General features: G+C 42.9%; 1 protein-coding gene across 1 annotated transcript in view; it reads left to right on the top strand.

The window, feature by feature from the left end:
- The window catches only part of LOC138542778 (serine-rich adhesin for platelets-like), a 385,335-nt gene that overhangs the window by 30,836 nt on the left and 329,460 nt on the right, over positions 1 to 25,039 (top strand). Inside the window, exons 3-7 of the mRNA XM_069641863.1 lie at positions 7,120 to 7,386; positions 10,826 to 11,080; positions 11,895 to 12,164; positions 14,503 to 14,763; positions 17,857 to 18,117. Coding sequence (XP_069497964.1) covers positions 7,120 to 7,386; positions 10,826 to 11,080; positions 11,895 to 12,164; positions 14,503 to 14,763; positions 17,857 to 18,117 — 1,314 coding nt within the window. The remainder of the gene's footprint in view (positions 1 to 7,119; positions 7,387 to 10,825; positions 11,081 to 11,894; positions 12,165 to 14,502; positions 14,764 to 17,856; positions 18,118 to 25,039) is intronic.

The following is a 25,039-nucleotide window of genomic DNA, read 5'->3' on the forward strand; positions in this document are numbered from 1 at the left end:
AGTTTACAGAGTTGTACATCGGTCCAGATGCTCAGCTGTATTAATGGAGTGCCGGGATGTGCAGTAATGGACTCACTGTGTATCAGGGGACCTGTAGGACGGGTAGCCATGTTGCCCGGTGCAATGCTAACTGTGCGTGTTGCATCATGTGACCTTTGCTAATATGGCCCTTTATTTTTGTGACCTGAGTAAAGAGATTTAAAATCATCCCATCACAGGCATTGCTGTGATGATAGTTTTGATTAGCCAACTTCATTGTACTCAGGAGTTCTCTTTTTCTGAGGTGCCACAAAATTATGAAATAATCACTCAATCTTCTTGGACAAGTTGTGTTGCTGCATTTCCCTGAATGTTTCCGAGTTGGTTGGATGTGAAGGACAAATGGCATTCGAATTTGGGTGGTAGTGCAAGTAGAGCACGGAAAGCAGTCAGGTTGCCCACAGCAACCTGGATCTCCTGGGCACCTGCTCTCCACATATCATCCATCCAGTAGTGCAATATATGGGATAAAGTGCCCCTTCTGTGTGTTACAATGATATTAAAAGTCATTCAGACCAAATAAAATCACAAAGCTGCAGGCCTAGTGCCTTCATAGGGTCCTGGGTCCAATGGTGACTTGGCTTGCAATGTGCCTTTGACACGCATTGTTTATTATACATAGTTACACCCAGGCTCCTTGTTCTTATACTTACTGCTTGGGTCTGTAGACTGCAGATGTACAGATGTTTAGGAATATGACTCCCATGGTTCCTCACCATTGGCTATGCATGCTGGGGCTGATAGGGGTTGTAGTTCAGAACATATGGAGTGCCTAAGGTTGCAGACCCCGGCCCTAGAGTGATGGTCCCTCTAAAACAAGACATAGGGCCTCAAAACAAGTTTGCCGGACTGGAAAAAAAGGTGCCTGTAAGCTCACCGGCACTCTTGTTTCCGGATCAGCAAAGTGCGTGTCTGTCTGCTGTGGCTGCTGCGCCCAGCAGGTCTGACCCTGCCTGGTGCAGCGGCCACGGTAGGTAGACCCTTCACGGAAGCATCGGCTCCGTTAACAATGGAGCCGGCGCTTCCGAGTCCCCACTCCCATAGAGTCCTAATGGACTCTATGGGAATGGGGACTTATATTATACCGGTGCCTGACTTCCCTGGCCGCCGGACTTGGGATCTCCCGGTGGCACCGGGAAGTCAGGCAGCGGTAAAACTTTACGAGTCCGGCGGCAACCCGCCGATAGCACCGGAAGGGTTATCGCCGGACTCGTAATGAGGCCCATAGTTGTGAATAGGGAGAACGCATGTAGAATCTATGCTGTAGGACCAAACACTCGACAGTGCAGCCTGTGACGTATTGCAGAAAGTTATTCTAAGCACGTGAATAAATACTATATCACCTTTGTCATTTAAAATGATGTGCGGTATCGATGTGTCCTTAAGACATGACGTCTACACATTGTCACCACCAGTGAGTTGAAAAGCTCGTCATCCCTTTAATTCAGCTTTGACGTGGTATGTGGGATTCTTTTGTAGACTCTGTCTTGCTCTACTGGGTACCAGCTTGGCCATCAGGCATTCTGATGCCACCGCTGAGCCGTACATTATCAGAGATAAGAAGTCATGTCTTTACCTTATTGCTGTGGAGTACTGTGGCCACACTTAGACTGCAGTATATGAGGGGAACAGCGCCCCGTACAATAGCATGTAAGGTAATGGCAAGTCAGTGATGGGAGGAGGCCGCAACCCGAGTTTCGATATAAGCTGGCGGACCTCCGAAGACTTGCAATATTTTGCTTAATGTACGACAGGGCTGCATGAGATAGTCCAGTTGTTGAAATGAGGATGAAATGTAGATTCTATTTGGATGAATGAACACATGGATATATATGTAGCTTGTAATGTGTTGTCAAAAAGTATTTAATGTGGAAAAATCCTCAAAACACCTCCTGGGAGAACAAAGGGCAGCTGTCCAGGCCCATCCTTTAGAACCCCCACGCCCCTTCTCACCATTAATAAGAAGCGAACTACTGAAGAGAAATACTGTCACTGCTGTAAAATTCCCCAAGAATCCTCTTTTTCCCCTGATATTTGAATATCTTCCCCTAGCATCCCCCACCTCCCACTCACATCCTCCATTCTCTGTCTCAATCCCCTAGACTCCTGCATACTGGCTCCTGCGCTCTGAAGTGCTCAACATATTGCAACTGTGCACTACACATGACCCGAATAAATTAATACAATTAGTTGAAGAGAAATGAATGTGGACATCTAGTGATGGCTTTCAGCAACTGATTTAGTGGCTGCTGGAATTCTGGCGAGAGAGCTCCATTTCACACCGTGCTTGCTTTGATAACATGATTTGTGACAGCACAACCCGGCTGAAAGAGTGGTGATGTAATCTGTTGATATACACCTCACGGCAGGCTGTATTGACTGGTAACGGCCCGTCAGCCTGAAAATAATGTGGACCTTTACTGAGGGCCACAAGCTTATCACCAGCTGGTATGCTTGCACTGATGTGCTTAACGCCACTAGTACTCTGGCAAGACATACAGAGTGCTAAGGCATTGACATAAAAAAAGATGTCCTTCATTGAAAAGACACTTGTGGTCAGCATCTTTTCATTGAAGAAAACAGAGCCCAATCCCAGATGTCCAACATTTAGTAAGTGATGGGACCCCTGACCATAGCTACCATTCACTTGTCAAGGTATTGACAACACAGAAGAGGAGGCATAGCCAAGTAACAGAAGAGCAGCATACATAAGGTAAGTGTTAAGATGAACACAAATGTCCCAGTCATGCCAGAGATACTGGAATCAAACAAAACCAGACTGAAGGACGAGATAGACAAAGGGCAAGGCAAAACCCAGCTTTATTATCATCCATATAGAACAGGGACAACAGGGACAGCATACAAGCATACAAATCTCAAGGCTCTCGTCGAATACATACAAAACAACACTTTAAGTACCTTGGACGCATCATATATGGTGTCATATATCGTCACAATTTTACCAAACCTACAGGAAAGGGTATTGGTTAAGGAGTGTGGCTACATATGGATTAAATAGGGGTTAAGTATTTAATTGGGCTACACCTATCTGATGGCCACACCTGGGACCACCCTTACTGAGATAAAGGTAACACTACATCGCCTCTTTATTGGGGGATTGGTTGGCATGGGATCCGATGGGCAGCATGACACTATGGATTTTGATTGGTTGGCTTCATACTAACCAACCTTGGACATATGGTCGTCAAGTTTTTTAGCGAGACGGTTTGTAGGGAGAATGTGGCCCATGGATTGTCCTTTGTTCATTAAAGAAGATACCATCCCTCATCCTCATGCCATGGGACTTGAGCAATTACTTTATACTTGACCTTGCAAGGAGGATTCTGTCTGCGTGTACTTTTAGGGAGTCTTGCAGGTGTCCTATCGTCTGCTGACAGCTAATGAACAGCTAGTGTTCACCAATTATGAGTCACATGCTGGAGGACCATGAATAACATGGAATTAGCTCCTATTTGTTGGAATTTTAGCTAATTCTAACGTGTGTTTTTTTCCCCACTAGGGACACTCGTAAGTTATTCTTCATAGTTTGTTGGCTTGCTATTCTAGTGCCCCTGGTAAACAAAAGATGGCTGTATTCATATAAATCTTTCAGGAATTTAGGGAGGAGTACCCTGCTTGCGACTTGGGAACTGCTATCTCCTGCTTTCGTCCTATTGGTTCCATCCTCCCAATCTCATTATAACCTTGGCTATAATTGCTAACTACCGTCAGAGCCGTGCACAGCTCTGGATTTCTGTGGATTCAGCTTTTAGAGTCCTCTCTGAGTCTTGAGACCTTGGCCTATTTAAAAGCATGCTGCAGTGTCCATTTTAAAGAAGATGGCTGTTCAGTTACACTCTGGCTTCTATGTTAGTGAGTTATACTCGCGTGTCCTTCACACTGCATTCAACGTATACATTGGTTATGTTAGTGTTCTTCATGTCTTGTGGTTGCCATGTTAATATTCTCCATGTCTAAATGCAGATTTGACCGAGCGTACGCGTTCTGCATGTGGAGTGCATATCTACTTTGTGTCTAGTGTGTGCGCCTACTAATGTTGCAACGTTGCTTGACTGCTCTTCCCATCTTCAGCTTAGATTGTCTCTATGTCTTTTTTTACCTGCCTGGGATAAGGGTGGTACAGTTGTCTTAGTGAGTAGCGCTTCTCACCACTTCTCACCAGTGCGGTACTTAAATGGTGGCGGGTCAGAGGTTATGGATGACATATACATCTGTCTTCCGACATAAGTAAAACATGGATTAAAAATAATTGGGGTGAAAGTGGGGGGGTGGTGGTTAGCAGGAAGCGCACAGTTGGAAGGCACAAGCGTGTAGCAAGGCCTATCAGTTTGCTTGGAATGCAGGCATGTTACAGTAGATAGAGCCCACAACACAAGCAAGAGAATTGGCTAGAACACTGGACCCAGGTGCTAATTTTGTTATTGCCGGTCTAGAATGTAATAATAAAATGAGCGGCAGTCTTTTAAGCATCTATTAAAACGTTACATGTACGAGAGGAGAATATTTTCACTTCCTCAATTTTTTTTAAATCCTCCAACTAGGCTTAGTTTAAGGTTAACACGCCTATGGAAAGAATCGGCTACCCAATTTTGTGAGTGGTTGGATTTTATTGATTTTTTAAACAGTCCATGATGCACTGTAGCTGAACTTATACATTTAGCCCTGGCTATCCCCACCCCACTTAAAGCCCTGGTGGCAGGAGGCCTTTACCTATGCCGCAAAGTGCCCATTAAGGCATGCCCCTATAGGTTATGCCCACTGTCAACTCCCCCCTTGATTTCACATCCTACTCAAAGCACTGTCAGTATAATTGAAACACCAACAGTTCCCCCACAGTTGTATTGCCTGAGAAAGGACATGCTGCAGTCTTCTGTATTCTGGTTAGAATTGTTGGATCCCATTGGTGGATCTCCCAAAGTATAGACTAAATGCCATCTTTTAAATGTGAGGAAACTCGGCAAGGGCCATCAAGATCTTCTGTGAAAAGGCAAGACATGTACCATTACTCTTGGGGATCAGTTGTATCAGCTTTGCCCTGAACAGGGTTATCCCCCTCCTCCCCTCCACACACAGAGATTTTGCCCGAGTAAACTTAATTCCCCCAAAACGGACAAGCTGCAATCCGCTGCCACAAGGTCGCTGTTGAGGAAGACACAGATTACTACAAGTGCGCCTCAGACTGCAAGGGTCAAATAACAGTGTCTTCTAATGAGAGCAAGAGCAGAATGCAGAATGCAGAATTGCAGATGGGCATGTATCACCAATGCTTTAAAGTGACATCACAGACAAGGAAGTGTGGCGCTTGAGTTGTCTATCATGTTCCGTAGAACCCCAACATTTCTGATTGCTACCCCTCCCTTGTTTTATGGTGTAGGTGGCCCCTAACCTCCCAATATGACTCCCTGAGCTATCTGCATGGATCAGCATGGCAGGGGGGTGGAAACGGAATCTTGCAGTACCATGCACAACATAGCACTAACATGTGGTGTCCTGACACCCTCCGCTGCCTTCCCCAAGTTCCCATTTATTTGTATGTGGGATTCTACATAGCGCAAACCTATCTAGGAAGAAATGCAGCCCTGCACATGTAATTAGGGTAACACATGTGGTACGGAGGGGGTGTACTAACCACGGGCGTGGCATTTCATGGGGGAACGCAAGCCTCCTCCTTCGTGAGCAGCATTTCTATATGACCAAGCCAGAGCTGTTGCTCTGTTATAGTGACCAGCCTATGGCTCATATATTGTGAGGGATCAACATTGCTCTTGGCTCGTCTGCTGAGTATGGTACTGCTCCCTGATACAATGGGAGGAGCAGGTCACCAACAGTGAAATATTTGCCCCTCCCATTATGGCAAAGAACTGTGCTGATCTGTTGGTCAACTGATGATATGACAAGCCTTACGGAGTAGAGCCTTGCATAGCGTGTCACCCAGCCTCATCTGCTTCCCAGAGAGGTAAAGGTAATGACTATTCACTTCCGTGATACCAAGACGGTGGAAAATGACTATGGAATTTCATTTGCATGAGGTCACAAAATAGAGCATTTGGAATTCTCAGTTATTGCTAATTGTGTCCCATAGAACCCTTAGAATTGAAGATGGGGAGGTCAGACAATGCAGAGCTCTTCCATTGGGGAATTCCGAGTGGCATCCTACAGGAGGGAAGCCTGTAGTGTAAAATGCCCTCTTCTTTACTTCATAGCTACACCTCTGTTTTTGGATTTTCTAGTGACAGCCATCTTGTTTGATCCATTGAGCTGCTGCTGCCGAAGTTCTGCAGAAGCTCATGAATACGTGTCAGAGGTGGGCCGTGTGGCTGGAGCCGAGCCCTTAAGGATGGGACTCTGCAGAGTTCTTATTCTGGATGCATGTGCAGGAGCAACTGACAACTTATTCTGTTGCTGTGATGTCACACCAGTATGTCACGATGTTGGCTGTGCACTGTCAAGACATCATGGCCGTGCACCCCACTTTCTACATTCCGCCGCTTGTGTCGGAACTTCGATAGAGTTCCCATGCACCATAAATATATTTCTTTAAGAACAAAGCTTTGCTCTAATTCATGGGCATTGGTTGTTCATTTAACACAATGAAGCATATTCCTTTCTTTAATTAGGGACTCGTGAAAAAAGCACTGGTCCTGCTTCCTAGTACCAACAACCAGTGATGGTTTGGAGATTCTCTGGGCTGATCTACCATTGAGCAAAAAAGCATTCAGCTGTAAACTTTGCAAATAATAGTAACCTTGAGCCTTTGTAAACTTCAGCCTAGGCCAGTGGTCTTCCAACTGTGGGGCTGGCCCCCTAAGGGGCCCGGAGGATGTCCAGGATGGGCGAGAGGCACTTTTAAAGGTAAGTATGGGACACCTTTTAATAGAAAATATCAGCAGATATGGCATCTTGGGAGGCCGAGCAACAATATTTTCATTCAAGCGGGGCTAGGCACTAACATTTTTACTCAAGGGGGGTCTCAGCTTAAAAAAGGTTTGAATACCACTGGTCTAGTATGTATTGAAGTTTTATCGATACTAAATCAACACACATCTCTTTCACTTATAGATTTGCGAATAACAAGTGTGACCTCGCCCACATCAGCAACGCTCTCCATCAACTGGACGTCTACCTCCACCGCGGTTGCTTATTTTCTCCTAGATTTACGAGTCATAAACAGTTCTGCTATTCCACCAGTAAGCGTCTACACAACACTGTCAACAAGATCCAGGGTGATCCAAGGCTTGCGAGCTGGAACGCATTACAATGTGACACTGAAATCTTTCCTGGCCAGCAGTGCAGAGTTAGCGTCAACATGGCACCAAGCCCTAACAGGTACGTTGAAAGATGTTTTTTATGCAAAATGTTTTTAAGCAATATGAATTTATTAAACAATTTGTTTGCCAACAGCCCATCCTAAAGATGCCAGTGTTGGGATAGCGTTTTCTCTAGTGTTGGTCTCTGGAACTTGGGTGCAGGTGACACACGATTTACTATCAACCCCCAAAGTTAAGGTGTATGAAACAGATTTTTAGCATATGTATAATTTGATTTTGATGAAGTTTTGAACAGCTTTTAACATGGGGTTTTCTCATAGGGGGGAAAACATTTTTTGGCCCAAATATCTCAAAATGATCCACTTTGATTTCCAAGATTTCTGGTCTGCACTTGATGGTAATATGAATTGGTGCACTGAATTTATTTTTCATTTTTCATGTTTTTATTTAATTTCTAGATATTCACATGTTAAGATCCAGATTTGAGGCATGCACAGAACAAATGTTCATCTTTCATATGCACTGTACACTTACCTGTAGAAGATATACATTTTGTTCATGTACGCTACTATACAAATAAAAGCTCACATTGAACCTAGGACTGACTTAAATGTCAGTTTTCATATGTATATAAGATATATAGGATATTTAAATTGCATACATGTACGTAATGTAAAACCCCTATATGACCTTTAGACATATTGAAAACTCACACTGAGGTTAGACCTCATTTTAATTGCTTTTATATGTATGGGAGGCTTATCATACAAGAGCAGAATGAATGTACATTTTATATATTCAAACTGTACATGTACATGTGGGAAATGTACATTTTGTACATGTACACTAATATACGTCTGACAACTCACATCAAAGTCAGTTTACAGGACATGTAGATTGCATGCATGTACAAACTGCCTCTTGTACTCTTTAAATGTGAGCTTTTATACATGTAGGAGGCATATAATACATGAGCAGAATGAATGTTAATTTTATATATGAACTGTACACATTTGTGTGAGAGATGTACATTTCATACATGTATACTAATATTAGTCTGAAAACTCACATTAAAAGTCAGGTCTGACTTTGAGGTCAGTTTTCCATTACATGTACGTATTGGACAACTCTTATACATGTATATATCTATACGTATAAAAACTCACATCAATGACAAACCTGACTTCACTCTGAGTTTTCATATGCCTAGGAGACGTATAGGACATGTGCATTTCATGACTTTATACCACTCATACGCTATTTATATGTCATACACTTACCTGCCAGACGTTTACATACCAAATACTCATATGCCTTACACCACACACGCTTACGACACATGCAAATATGATACACACACAACACATACACTCTTTTGACACATGTTCTCATGGTACACACTCTCACAACAAACACTACACTCACTCTTACGACACACACACTTATGATATATAAACGCACACACTCTTATGAAATACACACCGATAGGACATACACACTCTTAAAACAAACACAAACACACACACACTCTTAAGATGCGCATACCCTTATGACACACACATTCTCATGACACCACACTCTTACACCACACCAACACTTATGATGCACCCACTTAAAAGACACGCTCTTACAAGGCATGCTCTTACGACATACACACTCACTTATGATACACCAAACTTTCAAAACCCACTTAAATCACACATGAACAAATGCCACACATCCTTATGTCACACACACTTAAAGGATACACTCTTATGACACACACTCTTTCAACACACACTCTTACGACACACACACTCTTACTACACGTGCACTTACCATGCATGTACATAGCATGAACACACAGCGCACACACACACTTATGACACTAATTTTTCATAAGTAAATGAAACGTATCTTTGGTGTTAATTTTCAGAGACATAGAAGACGTGTACAACAATTAAAGTGCTTAAAAATATATTATGTAAATTGTATGGCTTATATGCTATATACTCTGATACACTCATACGGCAAACACTCATACTTTATACACTTATACAACATACATTCATATGTTATATGCATACTCCCTGCAAAAAATAATCACTGAAATTAAATATTTAAAAAACATTTTAAATCAAGAGCTAATGTTAATCGCACAAATGTTAACGTCTACAAAGAGTGTGAATTACATATTTAAGGTACACACATTTACTGCATACCACTAAATTCAACCACAAAACTCGGAAGACTAAACACTCACTCCATACCACAGCCCTTACAAATGCAGCCTTAATGCTCAGTTGAAGTATTAGGCAGGTTATATAAATCCCATATTTCAAGTGAGTGTTAAGGTTGGATTTGTAGTGGTATACAGGGAGTGTACCTTCACTCTATTATTCCCACTCTTTGTCCTTATCTTGCTATAATGTCTAAATCAGTGATCTCAATTATTTCATCATAAGGAATTAGGAATTCATTATGAGTCTTAAAGTAGAAAATGGGGGAAAGAACACATCCAAATGTTCCCCTTATCCTTATGATGTGTTATGAGAAAAAAAACATTAGCGGTCTGTAGGCTGTGAATACGGTAGCCCAACGCACAAAAGGTTGAGAACAGAAGCGCGATATGCTGTATGTCGGGCCTCCGCCTTCGTGGCCTGCAGACTTGCTAGGCAGGTATCTGGACCCTGCAGCAGGTAAGTGCAGGGGCCAAGATAAGGGGGGCAAGGGGCAAACAGCAGAAAGAGGATTTAGGGGGACCCCCGGAAAAGGAGATGGAGACGGGGCGGGTTACAGAATTCTTCAAAGTCAGTCTTTTGTTGCCAGCTTTTGGACATAGGTCTGAAAAATTGGGTAAAATGTGCTGTAATACATTTCCCGATTTTTCACATCATAAAGCAATTCTCTTAATATAGGCATCCATGTACCTTTCTTGAATTTAGATCACGTTGGCAACCAACAGTGCTTAGGGTGTTCAGAATTTTCATATCATCTTAACACCTCTTTTCTCCATCGGGGAATATATTTAACAAGCTGAACCATTCTGAAAGTTGTAGTCTTGGTCAACATCATTTGACTCGGACAGTGTTAGGTACCGGCGGAACAAATTGATTGTAACTTGATGGAACACATGCCTTTTTTAAACATGTTTCTTGTAATGTTTTTATACTGTTCTGTATGAATTGTTTAAATTCTAGGGTCATTTTTACCATAATTGAGTGGTGTCATGATCTTTTTTTGCATTGTTTGTAATATGGTTTATGGATTTATTTCTGAATAAACTTTGTTGATGATGATGATGTTAGGTAAAATTAAATAAGTCAACGTTTTTCGAGGTTTTATAAGAACTAGACACGCTCAGTGCCCATAATATGCAATACAAATAACATTTCAATCCACAGTCGGATGTACATGAATTGGCTGTGTTTCACAGTAAATAATCTAGAATCGTACGTACTGCGAGCTAGTCAGATCCCATTTCTAATTTAATAATCTTTTTTCTCTCTCTTCTTTAGTCCCAGCGACACCGCAGATCATACAGTCGAATGGCATTTCCAGCACGCAGATAACCATTGGATGGTCTCCACAAACTGGAACAAACTACTACTTCCTCATTGTGTCATTGGGACTGGAAACCATAAATCGCACCTACAGCGGACTGAGCGGCAACGTGATTGGGCTGAAGCCAGCAACAGTTTACAGCCTCACTTTGTACGCTGTCAATACAGCTGGGTTCAGTACTGCCAGCAGAAAGATAACAGCACTTACATGTAAGTAGACACAAGCAGGGTCATTTTGGGATGTGGGAATATGTTGAGAAAGTTGATCTTATGTCCCATTAAAAGTATTGAGACACCTAATATTTTTCAAGAAATGCATTCATTTTAATGGCACATTATAATTTTACACTAAGGTTAGATAATAAACAAATCTTAATTCCTAGGTAAACCTCCCATACGAATATTATGACTCCTTCTCATCCAAACCTCTCTATGCATCTTTCATGTCTTTCCAGTCTTGCAGATCCATTCATGGATTGTCATCCACACGTTAATTGGGATCAGAGCCACACTCTAGAAACCTGCCTTGAATGGGATCAAAATCTTACAAAGCCTTGGTCAGATTGGAATTAATTCCAATAGCTCTCACTAGCTCCTTATCCAAGAGTGGTTAGTGTTGACCAATGGCGCGTGGTCACATAGGCCTGTAGATGGAAGTGGCTCATGGTTTTGTGACAATTTCATTCCTGGAGGTGCAAGGACCTCTAGGAATGGCATCTCAGAAGTACTAAGTGGATGGGTACACTGAACAGGTGTATTTAGGCATGTTCAGTACAGAAGTACAAGCATCATCTCTATACCGCTTAGAGAAAAGGAAATTGTGTCCCTCACTTTTGTTATTTAGAGTGTAATTTGATGCTAAAGTCTGAATAAAGAGGTGTGCATTGGTCATTGGTGGGGGCAACAGTACACCGGATCAAGAGTGTGCAAATTGTGTTTGCAGAGAAATGCTCTATTTATTGTTGCCCAAGATTCTTGAAACGTTGCCATTTCTCCAATCACCATGAGCGTGTCTTTGTTTCAGTGACGCCACCACCCACGAATATCGTCATTACAACCATATCGAGTTACAGCGCGGCCCTGACTTGGCAGGCGGTGGATAAAGCCCTCATGTACGGAATATATATTTATGAGAATGCTGATCTGAGCAGCTCGCCCATCATCCGAAAGACAACTGCTCTTACGGTCATGCTCGATAACCTTTTGCCCTGCACCAAATACATATTTGGCTTCACGACTTTTAATTGGTTTTACGCAGCTGGCGAAGAGAACAGGGTTTCGTATCACACAGGAAGTAAGTATGCTGATCAGGCTTCCATGCGAAGGGTGCCTTAAAACAGGTGCAAAGAGTTGCACCATCAGATGATGGGAGTGATCTCAGAAGTGGGATTTAAACTTCACAAGTCGGGATCCTACTGAAGACTGGGCCCACGTCTGTACAAATTACATGGAAACAGTAGAGCTACTTGACACGGCCCATGTTGAAAAGTCACAAGTTGTAAATGTGAGGAGTGAGTTGATTAGCTGGATGGGTATGGACCATCCCCTAGAAACTCATGGTCTAGTTTTGATGAAATTTGCTGAATCTGTGCACCAAATGAATCACCAAGCGTGACTGTCGTGGAAGCCGTATAAATATTATTTTGTACAAATTGTTGCCATAAAAAGGAAGCTCACTCAGTTTGGAAAATTGCACAGTTTGCTGAAAGAGGGGATCCCATTGCTTGTTTAAGAATGGCTTATGATCGTTCATGAATGCATAATGTTCGAGGGGTCCTTTAAAAAAATGCAGATGTTTTCCAGCCCATCACCAAGAGCAAGGGTAGTATGACATGGTAATACTCATCCGACAGCCCACAGCCACTACTGGGGTCTACGAATGGTTTATTGTGAGGCACAAAACATCGATTTATTTTCTTCTAATTTCTACACAGTTCATTGAAAGAAAACGTGGGGAGACCCCCTCCAAATCCCCCAATCTTAAATAACACCCCAATCCCACACCCCCACTATTGTTTCGATGAACTGTGTGTACATTCAATCAAAAAAAATAATTGTTTTCTGACTCTCAGTATTTATGTTTGATGTTTTTGGATGATACCCACTATTGTTTATTGCTCGTTCGGCCCTGATTTGCACCAGGTGTAGTTCAATTGGGGAGCCTGATGTAAAACCACAGTAGGCCCACCATTACTGATTCAACACCATATCTACATTCGATGAGAACATCTCTCTCCCTTGAGACCACAAAGAGGTGGCATAAAAAGTTAGGTCCCAGTGGAGGTGAATAAAGGCGGCAGCTTTTTCATAACCTTGGTGGAAGAGTGGACGAGCTCTTTGTCTGACCGCATGCAATGGCAACGTATCGCATCGCGTCACAGCCATTGCATCAGCATGCAAACTGAAGCCAGTAGAGTCCTATCCACATGGAAATGGGGCGGCGCCACACATTTCTAGTTACTAAGGCACACGTGATCTGCCCATTCCCACTGATTTTCTTCAAGTATGCGAACCCCAAGGTTTAGAGGGCTAAGGTTCCAGAAATTACTTGAGGAGAAAAAAAAGAACCCCTGTTGGAATTTCCCAGGACACGCACTCAAGCCGCCCTCACTCACTGCCCGGTAATATGCAAGCGAGGTAATCATTTTGAGATGGAGCCAGAATACCTCCACAAACAATAGCATGCGTTGCCAGCTTCTCACTGCTAATCTGGGCCTACTTCCCTTCCCTTCAGCATAGCCATTGCAGTGCCATTCACCCTCGAGTTCAGAAGGTTCTAGGAGATGGCATGGCGTGAGCATAGGAGCTATTCCGAGTGGGTTATGTGGTGTGTGGGGGAATCTTCCGAACACTAGTTCCCCCTCCACAGATTCCCCATGATACACTCGTTTAGAAATGTTAAATCCTACTAGTTTTGTCTGGGGGCAGTCACATCTCAAATGGGAAATTGGAGGTATACCACGTCATTCATTGGCCTCACTAACATCTTTTCCTTTCCCTTTGGGTTATGCCGGCGCCCTTGGAGTTTTTGGTGGTGGAGAGTGTAGCAGCAATACGTGGAGTGAGCACAAATCTTACCAGAGACGGGTGGGGCGTCTTGCATGTTGCTAGCAGGATTTACTGTTGAATCACTAGAAAGGAGGCACCCACCCCCCCTTATAATGTTTATTGTATTCCTAAGGCTGACTTATTGCTCATTGGTGGGGTTGCCCTATAGCCCAGGCCTAGTGGGGCCTTTGAGGCGGTTATCTCCAGCTCCCAGAAGGTCCTGGGTGCCTGTGCGATGTGGAGGAGCTTCGGTTGCAGTTTGGCTTCTCGCTCCCTTCCCCTGTACCTTTGTGAAAGCAAGGCGTGGTTTTAATATGACGTTACCTAGGATTCCGCTACCTCCCAGGCTCGCAGGGCAGAATCCATTTAATCCAATCAGAAAGAGCCATCTGTGAGAACTCCACACTCTGCATTTTAGTAAACGCGATGCTAGGATTACACACTTTAGGGCACAGTTCTCATGTATGATGCCATAGCAACGCTTAAGGTAAAGCTGAGAAGATGCAGAAGCGAAGAAGACCAGGGTGACGCCATCATTTCTGCCGATGCTGAATTAGCTACTCTTTTGTTTTCTTTCCACACAGAGATAGATTCAGTCGTGGGACTATTTCTTGATTACAAGGGCAACAGCGCCCCCGCACTGGTATCTTGGGCTGCCACCAGGGGGGCGACGTCCTACACTGCAATGGCTGACTCCACGACAGGAAGCTTCGTCACCTGCACTTCATCCGACACAAGCTGCCAACTGGAAGACCTTCTGTGCGAGACACGTTATCACTTTACTGTCGTGGCCAAAACAGACAATTGTGCTAGTGATATTAATAGCACAATAACACTGGATACAGGTAAATAATTAATTATACTGCCCTTCCTGGCATGCCCTTTTTCTAACCTAGCGTGCTTGATGTCTGTTATTATTATTTGTTTTAGTATTAGTGTTACTATTAGTATTAATATGATTATGTGTAGCAAACGGTGGTCAGCACCGAAGTGGTGGATGATGGCAGAGTTTGAAAAGTCCGATTTTTATATGGAGCAGGGGGCTGCACACTGAGGCTCTCCAAATGTTTTTTTACCACATTCTCATCATTGAATAGGGTGGCTAGGGCTGATGGGAATTGTAGTCCAAAACACTGAAAGGCAAAGGTTACCATGAAGTAGAGCAAGTCTTTAGGGCCCGTTAAAAAGTAGATAATCATATATGTCCTTCACCCGTAGAGGGTAGTCATGGGGAGTTCTAGCGTCTGGAGGAGAGTGCAACACATGCAGGAATGCCCAATCACAGCCTGCTAGAGGAGGGAGGTGGTTAGAAGTTTTCTGGACGAGCAGTACAGATTTCGAGAGACATGAATGGATTGGATATGGATCAGAGGAAATGATGTCCTTTATGAAAATGGGTGCAATGTGTTAAGACAAAGCGATCTAAATATTTATTTATTTAGTGTTTGCTTGTTAGGCAAATACATTCCATTTGGTAAGAGGCAGCCAGTGAATGGAGGATTGTGTGGGAGGGCGTGGTTCTTTCTTGTTAAGTGGGTGGGGACGAGATGAAGAGCAGCGTTCCAGACTCGGAAGAGACTTTCGTTGGTCTGTTCTGGAGGAAACAAGGGCATGGATCCTGGTAACTTCAGGAGAACATAAGGTAAAGAAGGACTCTCTGGGGATTGCTTTGCAAAATAAACAGGAGGTAACAGCTGTGTTCTTTGGGAGGTTAGTAAAAGGCCAGGATCTTGATGCAACCCTAGCTTTTGACCATAGACATGTGTTTCTGGCAGGAATTTAGAGACATGGGCAGGTGGGGAAAGGCAGTTGGTGTTTAGGCCTTGAATTCTAATGTTTTCTCAGAGCATAAATGTAGGAATTTTCTCCTCACCCAATGTTATGTTAAGTTATGTGTACTGGGGAACAGCAATCAGTTGAGCATCTTGTAAGCAGAGAGAGCGCCTCAGTATATAAGGAACAGACTTTTCCCGTACATATTCAGCCTCCTGTCCATAAAAAGCTTGGCGATCTAAGCAGAGGGACTTAAATACAACCCTCTTCACCATGGGAAGCCAGTGCAGGGAGCGTAGAAGTAGTGAAATATGGGAACCATAGGAAGACCAAGGCTTCAGGTATTTGTCAGACCATGCAAGGTTCCTTGATGCCCCATGAGGTGGGATCCAGACTGTGAGAATCGTTTCATGGCTGAGTTCAGGTGATCCACCTCTGGGCAGTTTTGGCACTTTGGAGATCCACTGCAGAGATTTTTATTGGTCTGACCAGCAGAGCTGGAGATGCCATCCCTGGTGGGGCTTGCACTCCTTTTCATCAAAGGATTACATTTCAATAACAACATAATTCCTGATTGAACCCACATGCTCTGGAAATAAATGTTTAAAAGTACTATTAAAACAAAGGACACTTATACAAAACACATTGTAGATTTATTGTCTATTAAACCTGGAAAGTTATTTGATTAACTACCTAACCTGGATGCAATTTACACTGCATATGTGCGATAGCATGTACAATCTATAGGTTGCTCATTGGTTGATGTAGGAAAAGAACCTTTGGGAAGGTGTATGTTTCTTGGTCCGATTTGTGTTGGTGGGCAGTGCCCCGAATGCCCATAAAGGCAGTGTAACAGGTATGTGCACTGCTTTCAGTTGTGTAGGTTGTTCTAGTTACACGTAAAATCAATGGAGGTGAAGCAGCATGCTGCTTTTACACAGGTACACCAAGATTTACCCGTGGGAACCTGCTCTGACCTCCTCATATATATATATATCTATATATATATATATATATATATATATATATATATATACATTTATTTATTTATTGTGATTTATTTGATTTCCACTTTACGTGCTTCAGCACACTTACATAAGTAAACAACATAAAGAATAGAGATCAGCACAGCTAAGTTCAAGATGGCATCATACATAATTCAGAAAGCAAACTTTAACAGTGTCAAACAAAGACAGGGTCTGGGCGGGCAATTAAGCACCACTAGGTATCTGCTGTGGTTCCTGGAAGTGCTGACAGAGTCCTAAACAATATCAAGCAACAGGCAGGCCAGTAAGTACCACTCGCTATCTACCCTGGGTGCCTTTGAGTGCTGACAGTGGTCCTCTACACGAGACTCTGAAATAAGCAGTATCAAGGAACAGATATGTCGACAAGTACCGCTAGGCATCTACCCTGGGTACCAGTAAGTGCTGACAGTGGTCCTCGACATGAGACTCTAAAATAGCAGTATCAAGGAACAGATAGGTTAACAAGTACGGCTAGGTATCTACCCTGGGTACCTGTAAGTGCTGACAGTGGTCCTCTACATGAGAGACTAGACTATGCGGTATCAAGGAACCCGTGGACAATTAAGCACTGCTAGGTATCTGCCATGGGTGCCTGGAAGTACTGACAGTGGTCCTTTTCATGAGACGCTGGAATATGCCTTATGATTAATGTGATCTACTTTTCCAAGAGCAAAAACATTATGAGAGTTGCTTGGTGATTACTTCACAGGAGGCCAGGACCAACCTAATGGTACACCATTAGCATGATGCTAATTAACATGTCTTTTATGGCGGGTTTCACCTAATTTTAGGTAGGGCACTGTTTGGCTGCCATCATTTCAAATTGAGGCAAAACAGCACCTTGTGCAGTGTTGCACTGTACTGCCGTATCACCAACTACCCAAGGAGAAGCTACCGTGTCATACACTTTCCAGGAGCGATGAACGCCATCACCGCAGAGTATGCAGTCAGTGTTGGCGGAAATACATGCATGTGTGGTCAGGGCATTTTCCCCTGGGCTCCATGCCTGGTCCCTGGTCTTCAGCGGAAAGCCTTCAGTTCTAGGCCTCTTAGTTGGATTATGAGTATTGCCTGGCTTTGATTTAAAGTATGGCTGGCTGTTTCCACCATTGACTATTTCTGAATTCTTCTTTCTAGCGCCATGCGCCCCTGAGAACATCACGGTGACACACGACTGTCTGGTAAACATCATTTACTTCACCTGGAACCCTGTTGTCGATGCCATTGGATACACCGTCAATGCCCTGGCACCGGATGGGAGTAAGGAATATTGTTCCAACCGCGATACAAGTTGCTTCTTCATGAATTTAATGTGTGGTACAGAATACAGTATCACTGTTTATGGATTCGATGGCTTGAGGAACGGCTCCAGCAGTCTGCCCATCACAGTGCGCACAAGTGAGTATGCTGAAAATCTATGCCTTCGCATGCATTAAATCAGAAGTCTTATAGGCCATAACGCTGAGACATGTCAACTTGGACCTCTGTAAAATCAATTTGTTACTTAATGGATACGGCCTGCAGTAAATCCTCGCTCTGCCAACAGGGAGAAATGTCAGTGATGTTGCCGAGTACTACCACTGACGGTTTGGCATTATCACTGGTGGAAAATACCACCAGCTGTAAAACCACTCATGAAACATATTTTTCTGCATGTTGAGAAGCTAAATTAACACTGCTGGGGATGCAAATGTACATCAATATATTTTCATTTCATGAGCAAGGGTTGGGCCCCTGCAGCAAAAAACTCTCCTTGTTTGCTGACATTTTGCTAAATAACGCACTTTCACACAACAGCAGCTGGTTTCCAGTTTTAATCCTTTATGGCTAGCTCAAGGCTAATCTTATTTCGGGTGATTTTCAGACTATATTGGAGTAATGGGACAGCTGGCAATAAAGCAATTGACAATAGTAATGTAGTTACCTCCAGCAGCGCCCTAAAACCTAAACTGGCCAAGTCTACATTTTACAAAAAACACAACTAAATGCACAAACAATTCACCAAGGCCATCAACCCTTAAGACATGTTACGTGATGAAACATCTCGTAAAACAAGTCTGTCCTTCTAGAAGAGCTTTTACGGTACTCCGCTTCATGGTAGAGCAGCAGAGGCCCAGGGAGACCCAGTAATGGGTGCCAGCAGTGTACTAGCCTACACATGACTTTCCTGGTGGGCCTCTTCACCATAGGCTCTTCTTCTCTTCTTACCCTATCTCTATGTTCCCTGTCCCTTCCTTCCATGTGTCCTCATCCCCTGCAACCTTTTAAAGTAGTGAATTTGCTATACATCTTCCAGTATGTTGCTCCTCACTTTTAACAAACGTTATTATTGAGTTTGTAATCCCTATTTGGACCCTTTTATTTTATAAAGTTTCCTATGGGGCAACTCCCTAGCCCTACTTAGACGGGTCGGGCTTGTCCACACAGCATAATATGGGACCATTATGAAAAACATTTCCAGGGCCATGCTTGGTTCCATGTCCACCCCTTTTGGGCACACAGCAGCTTGAAAGCTCCCCGTTTGCAGAGACTGCAGGGGTAGTGTGTAGGCAGATACCGGGAGAGTCAGGGTTCAATGCTGGCAGAATATTGCTCCACATGGTGTTAAAAAGGGTATTTATTAGCCATAACCCCTTGCAATCAGCCATCCTTGGAAATACACACACTGTGCAAGAAAGAGAAACATATACGGCCGGCCAGAAGAATCTGTTTAATCAACTGTTTTACAAGCTGAAAAAAGAAACTCTCACTGTGTTTCTGCATACACCAGACTGCATACATAGGCTGGCAAGTACTACTCACCAGTTCTGTTCTGAAAATGAACCTTATAATATAATTGATTACATTTCTACAAGCAAAGTGTATTGCCTTTTTTCATTGTACATAAACGCTTCCCGAGACACATGATTTCTTCTTTCCTGCAATTACCTCATATTATGCTAATCAGCATGACTGGTTGTTTTTCCCATTCACTGAATCACAGGGCATATTTTGCAACTTTAAAAACCAGAAAAGGCAGTTCTGAGATAACATGAGCCTCCGTCAGCATGCTAAGGACATAAAATCTTGTCACTATGTTTTCATTGGATCCAGTGCTTTCCTTATCTTAGTTCTAGCTCACTGCAAAGTCTCATGTATAAAAAAACAAACCCTGAACACCACCGCTGAAAACTTTATTTCTACCATTTAAACTGCAAAATCACGACACAAGGCTTCTGTCCAGCCCCTGCCTTTGCTCAATAACCTTGGTTTGGGTTGCTATTTGTATTAGCTCCACACAGCCATATATGTCTGTATTTTCAGCACTTAAACGTTTCCCTAAGGCTGAAGGCCTGTATTTATTTGGAATGTATGCCATGGTATCCATTTTGGGAAAGATGGCTACCTTTTGCTGCAGCATTTCGTAAGTCAGAGAGCTATATTCTGTGTTATTCATTTTGTATGTGATGTATGCATCATTTTATGTTTGTGTTTTCCTAAATGAATATGTGCAATGCAATATTTTACTCCTTTCACCTATTGTTGCCACCTCTAACCTACATGGAATCCATTCCCTAATGCAGCTGCCTGGAATAAGAGCAGCATGGCTGGCACAATGGACAGTGCTTCTAACTGATTTTTACAATGTTAGACAGGAGGGTGGAGCATGGGCCCTAAATGACATGTTCAACTGTCCATCACCAGAGGAGGGGGTAGTCAATTTTTGTCTACTCCTCTTCATTGGTCTGTAAATTCCTGACTTCCCACATCCTCTGCATCTTGACCCTGGCTAAAAGCGTCCTTTAATGGAAAATAGAGGAGACGCAGTGGCGCCAACAATGATATTCATGCTATGTTGAGAAGTATGTTCAAAATATGGGACTATAGTGAATACTAGCAGTACCCACCCAGCGTTGCCCGGGTCTGTAGCTGACATGCACATGGGGTCTGCTACAGCCTTGTGTATGTTATATTGTGTCCTAACTTCCTATTTTTTTTTAAATCACACAATCAGCAATTTCCCAAAATCACCTATAATGATAGCACAGGGCTGGTTCCCGCACCACCCCAGTGCAGGGCGCATGGGTGGGGTTGGTGAAATGTCCCCAATGCCAGTACACCCCAGACAAGTATGCCGACCTTTTGTCCTAACTTCCTATTTTTGAATAAGTCACAAAATCGCCAATTTCCCAAAATCGTCCATACTGATTGCACAGGGCCAGACCTCGCCCGGTGCAGGGCGAATGGGTGGGGTTGGTCAGATTTCACTATTGCCAGTACCCCCAAACTGGTATGCTGACCTCGGGCCAAAACCTCAGCCCACCAACTGTTATGGGGCTGGAGCCAACCCCGAACATACAAACAAACTTTCACTAATATATATATAGATTCACTGAAAAAGCTTTGTTAAAGGGATGTTATGGTTAAGTTGGACTAATAAAAACCTTTGAAATTCAATGAAAAAAACTTTGTTAAAATGACGTTATGGTTACAAGTAAAATCGAAAAACCCCTGAAATTCACCAGTTATGGTAAGCTAAGCAACCATAACTCGCACCACCACCGTGCACTGCTAAGACTAACACCCAAGACATCAAAGATGACATCACAAATATCATTGATGACATGAGTTATGGTTGCGTGAGTTATGGTTGCTTAGCTTACCATAACTGCCGAATTTCAGGGGGTTTTTGATTTTACTTGTAACCATAACGTCCTTTTAACAAAGTTTTTTCATTGAATTTCATAGGTTTTTATTAGTCCAACTTAACCATAACGTCCCTTTAACAAAGTTTTTCAGTGAATTTCATAGGTTTTTATTAGTGCAACTTAACCATAACGTCCCCTTAACAACATTTTTCAGTGAATTTCATGGGTTTTTAGCAGTGCATGCTATTTTCCTACAACTTACTAATATCATACTTACCAAATATAACAATATTTGTGTCCAATTTACAAAGTGTCACCATAAAAACTCTGCCATTTCCCACCTTCTAGAAACATTTTTAACACTTCTATACACTTTTTGCAACTATTTCAACTAGTTTTGCATCCGTAGACATCTACGAACATCTGACTAAATTGCAGACCTTCCGGACAGTGCCACATGACCATACGCTGGCACGCGGCATGATGATGTGTCCGAGAACCCATCCAAACTGCACAATAAGATTCGTCTTTCGCGGACAGTTTGGAACTGCATTTTCTACTGATCTAGGAACTTTCAACTTCAAAATTCCCCTAGCACACCCCCTACACCTTTTCATACTCATTATCCATTACTAATCTAGTACACAGTACATACTTGAAAGAAATTTATCAAAACTGCTATTTATCTTAAAAATGGCATCAGTTATTGTCATCCCTCCTCCCCAAGAGCCACCACCACCACCAGCTGGAGGACCTTCACAGCAAAAATAGCGCAATACGTTCAAAGACAATGAAGAGGACCAAGAAGATGAGGTAGAGGAAGTTCCTACTTCTAGCACCAAAATCGAATCATGGGTGTGCCAGTTCTTTGCTAGTGTTGGCAGTGTACTGAAGGCTAAAGCTACCAATGTGAAATGCACTGAGTGCAATTTTTTACTCAGTCGCAGACTACCTGGATAGTACTCCTACGGAACCACCTCCATGCGCCTCCACACCAAATCCAATGACCGCAATGCTCGCAGAAAGGTTATTCCTTTCTCAGCAAGTAGTAACCTGTCTTCCTCCACCTCATCTTCCTCGACAAATACTGTAACCACACAGCCTGATGTCTACGGGCATTGGTGTGTTATGAATAAATAAATAAGGAGGGCTACGGACCATTATTGTCCATTGCAGCTCTGGAAATGGCGGATAAAGGCCATTAGCACCCCTGGTTCCCAAAGCGGGAACCCAGGGTGATAAAACATGGATACTGCCCACGATCTCAGGCTATACCTCAGTCACCAAAGGTATATGACTATTTTTTGTACCTACATTATTACACTTGTCAAAAAATAAAACACGGGCACATTTGCAAAACCATGCTTTAATGTCCTTGCCAATGCTCCTCATGAGTTTGCTCGAAATCGCCCATGTTTTATTTTTTAGAAAGTGTCCAAATGTATGTACATGCATTATAGTCACATAACTTAGCCTCCACTCGACAAAATCCATTCAGTCTTTACACAAACATTGAAGGTTTGGTTTATAATCTTTTTCAAAACTTTTGTCCACATTTGTCAAATAACAACAAAGTTATAAGCCATCAAAAAATGTTGAGACCCCCCTCTAATCTCACCCCCTCTTGAGAAAATCCCACCAAACTTTAGAAAACCATTTATATCTAGATCCAAAATCGTTTTGCCAAATGTTGTGCAGATTCGTCAAATGACACCACATTTATATGCATTTACAATATTTTGGGACCCCCCACTCTAATTTTGCCCCTCTTGACAGAATCCCAAAAATTTTGCAAAACCATTCAGGATTAGTTCTAGAATGACATTGCAAAATTACATGCAGTTTCATTGAGTGGCGCAAAAGTTATAAGCCATCAAAAAAATGCAGGAATAGGTACAGATGTCCAGTGTCCGCGAACACTACAGGACTGCCCCAGAACATCCAGAGTGTTCGCAGACTTTCGGGGGGCGAAACAACCCATTTTTTGGCTTCTAATGGTCATATCCTATCCAGTCTTCACCCCCCCACATCTCCAGAGATTGTTTGTCGAGTTTGACAAGTGAAATCCTGCTTTTTTTAAAAAAAGTTTTCAATGCGCTGCTTGCGGACCCCCAAAAAAGTCAGCGAATCCAAGATGGCGGGCATTTCATGGAATCAGACGCATTTCACGTTTTCTCACCATCCAATCAGCGGGTGCATCCTGGTGTTCGCGGACCACACAAAAGTCTGCAAGTTTTTCTGGCCAATCAGAGACCAGTCCGCGGACAGTGCAGCCAATCAGCGAACCGAACAGGGAAGTGAGTCCACAGAGCGGACATAGATATTACTAAGTTTTTTGCTTTACATTTTGGTCATTTAAAGATTTACACCAAAAAAAAAGCACGCTTTCGGGACCAACCCGCCGCTCCTGCCGCAAATTTGGTGTAAATCCGTCCAGCGGTTTGGGCTGTAGGCGTGAGCAAGGTTTTTTCCCATTATGTCTATGGGAAAAAAAGAAATTTTGGGACCCCCCCTATAACTTTGCCCCCCCTGGACCAAACCTCACCAAACTTTGCGAAAAAATTCAGTGTGGGCCATATACTTCTTTTGGATGAGGATTCGTCCAGGGGGAGCGAAGTTATAAGCTGCCCAAAAAGTGCTCTTCCTATGGAAACAGCAACTTAACCATAACTACACAGCCACATGTATTGATTGTCCCTTTATTCCCATTGTGTGATGCTGATGTAAAGAAAGATACATATCAGTTAGTAGACAGTTCTAGAAAAAAAGTGTGATCCATGCATTTTAGTGGTGGTGGTAGAAAAGCTTATTCAGAATACAAATTCCATCAAACTTACAATTCAACACAATATTATGCTCAATATGCAAACAAGGTATAAAATCAACATCAAAACAATAAAATCCAGAAATAACAAAAACATGAGCAGCAGAATAAGTTAATCATTTACTAAAAGAGGCACTCTACTTCTTAAGGAAGCTCGAAGAATGCTCAGCAGCGTATATGCTTTAAGTGGAGTGTCAGCTTTTAGCACATTACAAAAGCGCTGGTTTGCATTGTATACAATTTTGGTCTTTCAGCAGTGAGATGTAGAAGTGTTTGCAGGAGTTTGCATACACAGGGCAGAAGAATAACAGGTGTAGCAAATCTTCACTTTCTGCATTGCATATCTTGCCACTTTTGTTTCTAAATGGCTATCCCACCCACTTTGCGGTAAGCCCATTTAGCCAGATGGCATTAAATCAACACCTGGTCCTTCATTATCCGGGCCATTATCAATTATCCGGGCAGGTGACTTTAAGCAAGAGCTATGTGCGCTCTACTGGCTGGCTTCCTGATCTCCACAATTTCTCTATCCAAGGTGCGAATAAGACGCAGATCCACTAAGACGGTGTCAAACATGGTTTTTGTTATGGCCCTGAGATTAGAGAAATGAGCTGCAAAATTGCTTTACAGTAGCAGCTTTGATATGCGTGCCAGCCATGGGATTACCAATATGTTTCTTTCCTGAGCCATAATATGAATCATGCACTTTAGCGGTATGCACTAGAAATAGAACACTTACAATAATCACTGTTAGACTGACATGTTCTGACAGACATGGGCATCATTTGGGGGTAGCCAGGAGTAGCAGGTTCTACCTCTGGCAACCTCCTAGCAACCCCTGGCAGTGCCTCTGCTACCATTGGTAACA

The sequence above is a fragment of the Ambystoma mexicanum genome, chromosome 1q (genome assembly GCF_040938575.1).
Source record: "Ambystoma mexicanum isolate Mex_15411 chromosome 1q, UKY_AmexF1_1, whole genome shotgun sequence".
Taxonomy (NCBI): Eukaryota; Metazoa; Chordata; class Amphibia; order Caudata; family Ambystomatidae; genus Ambystoma; species Ambystoma mexicanum.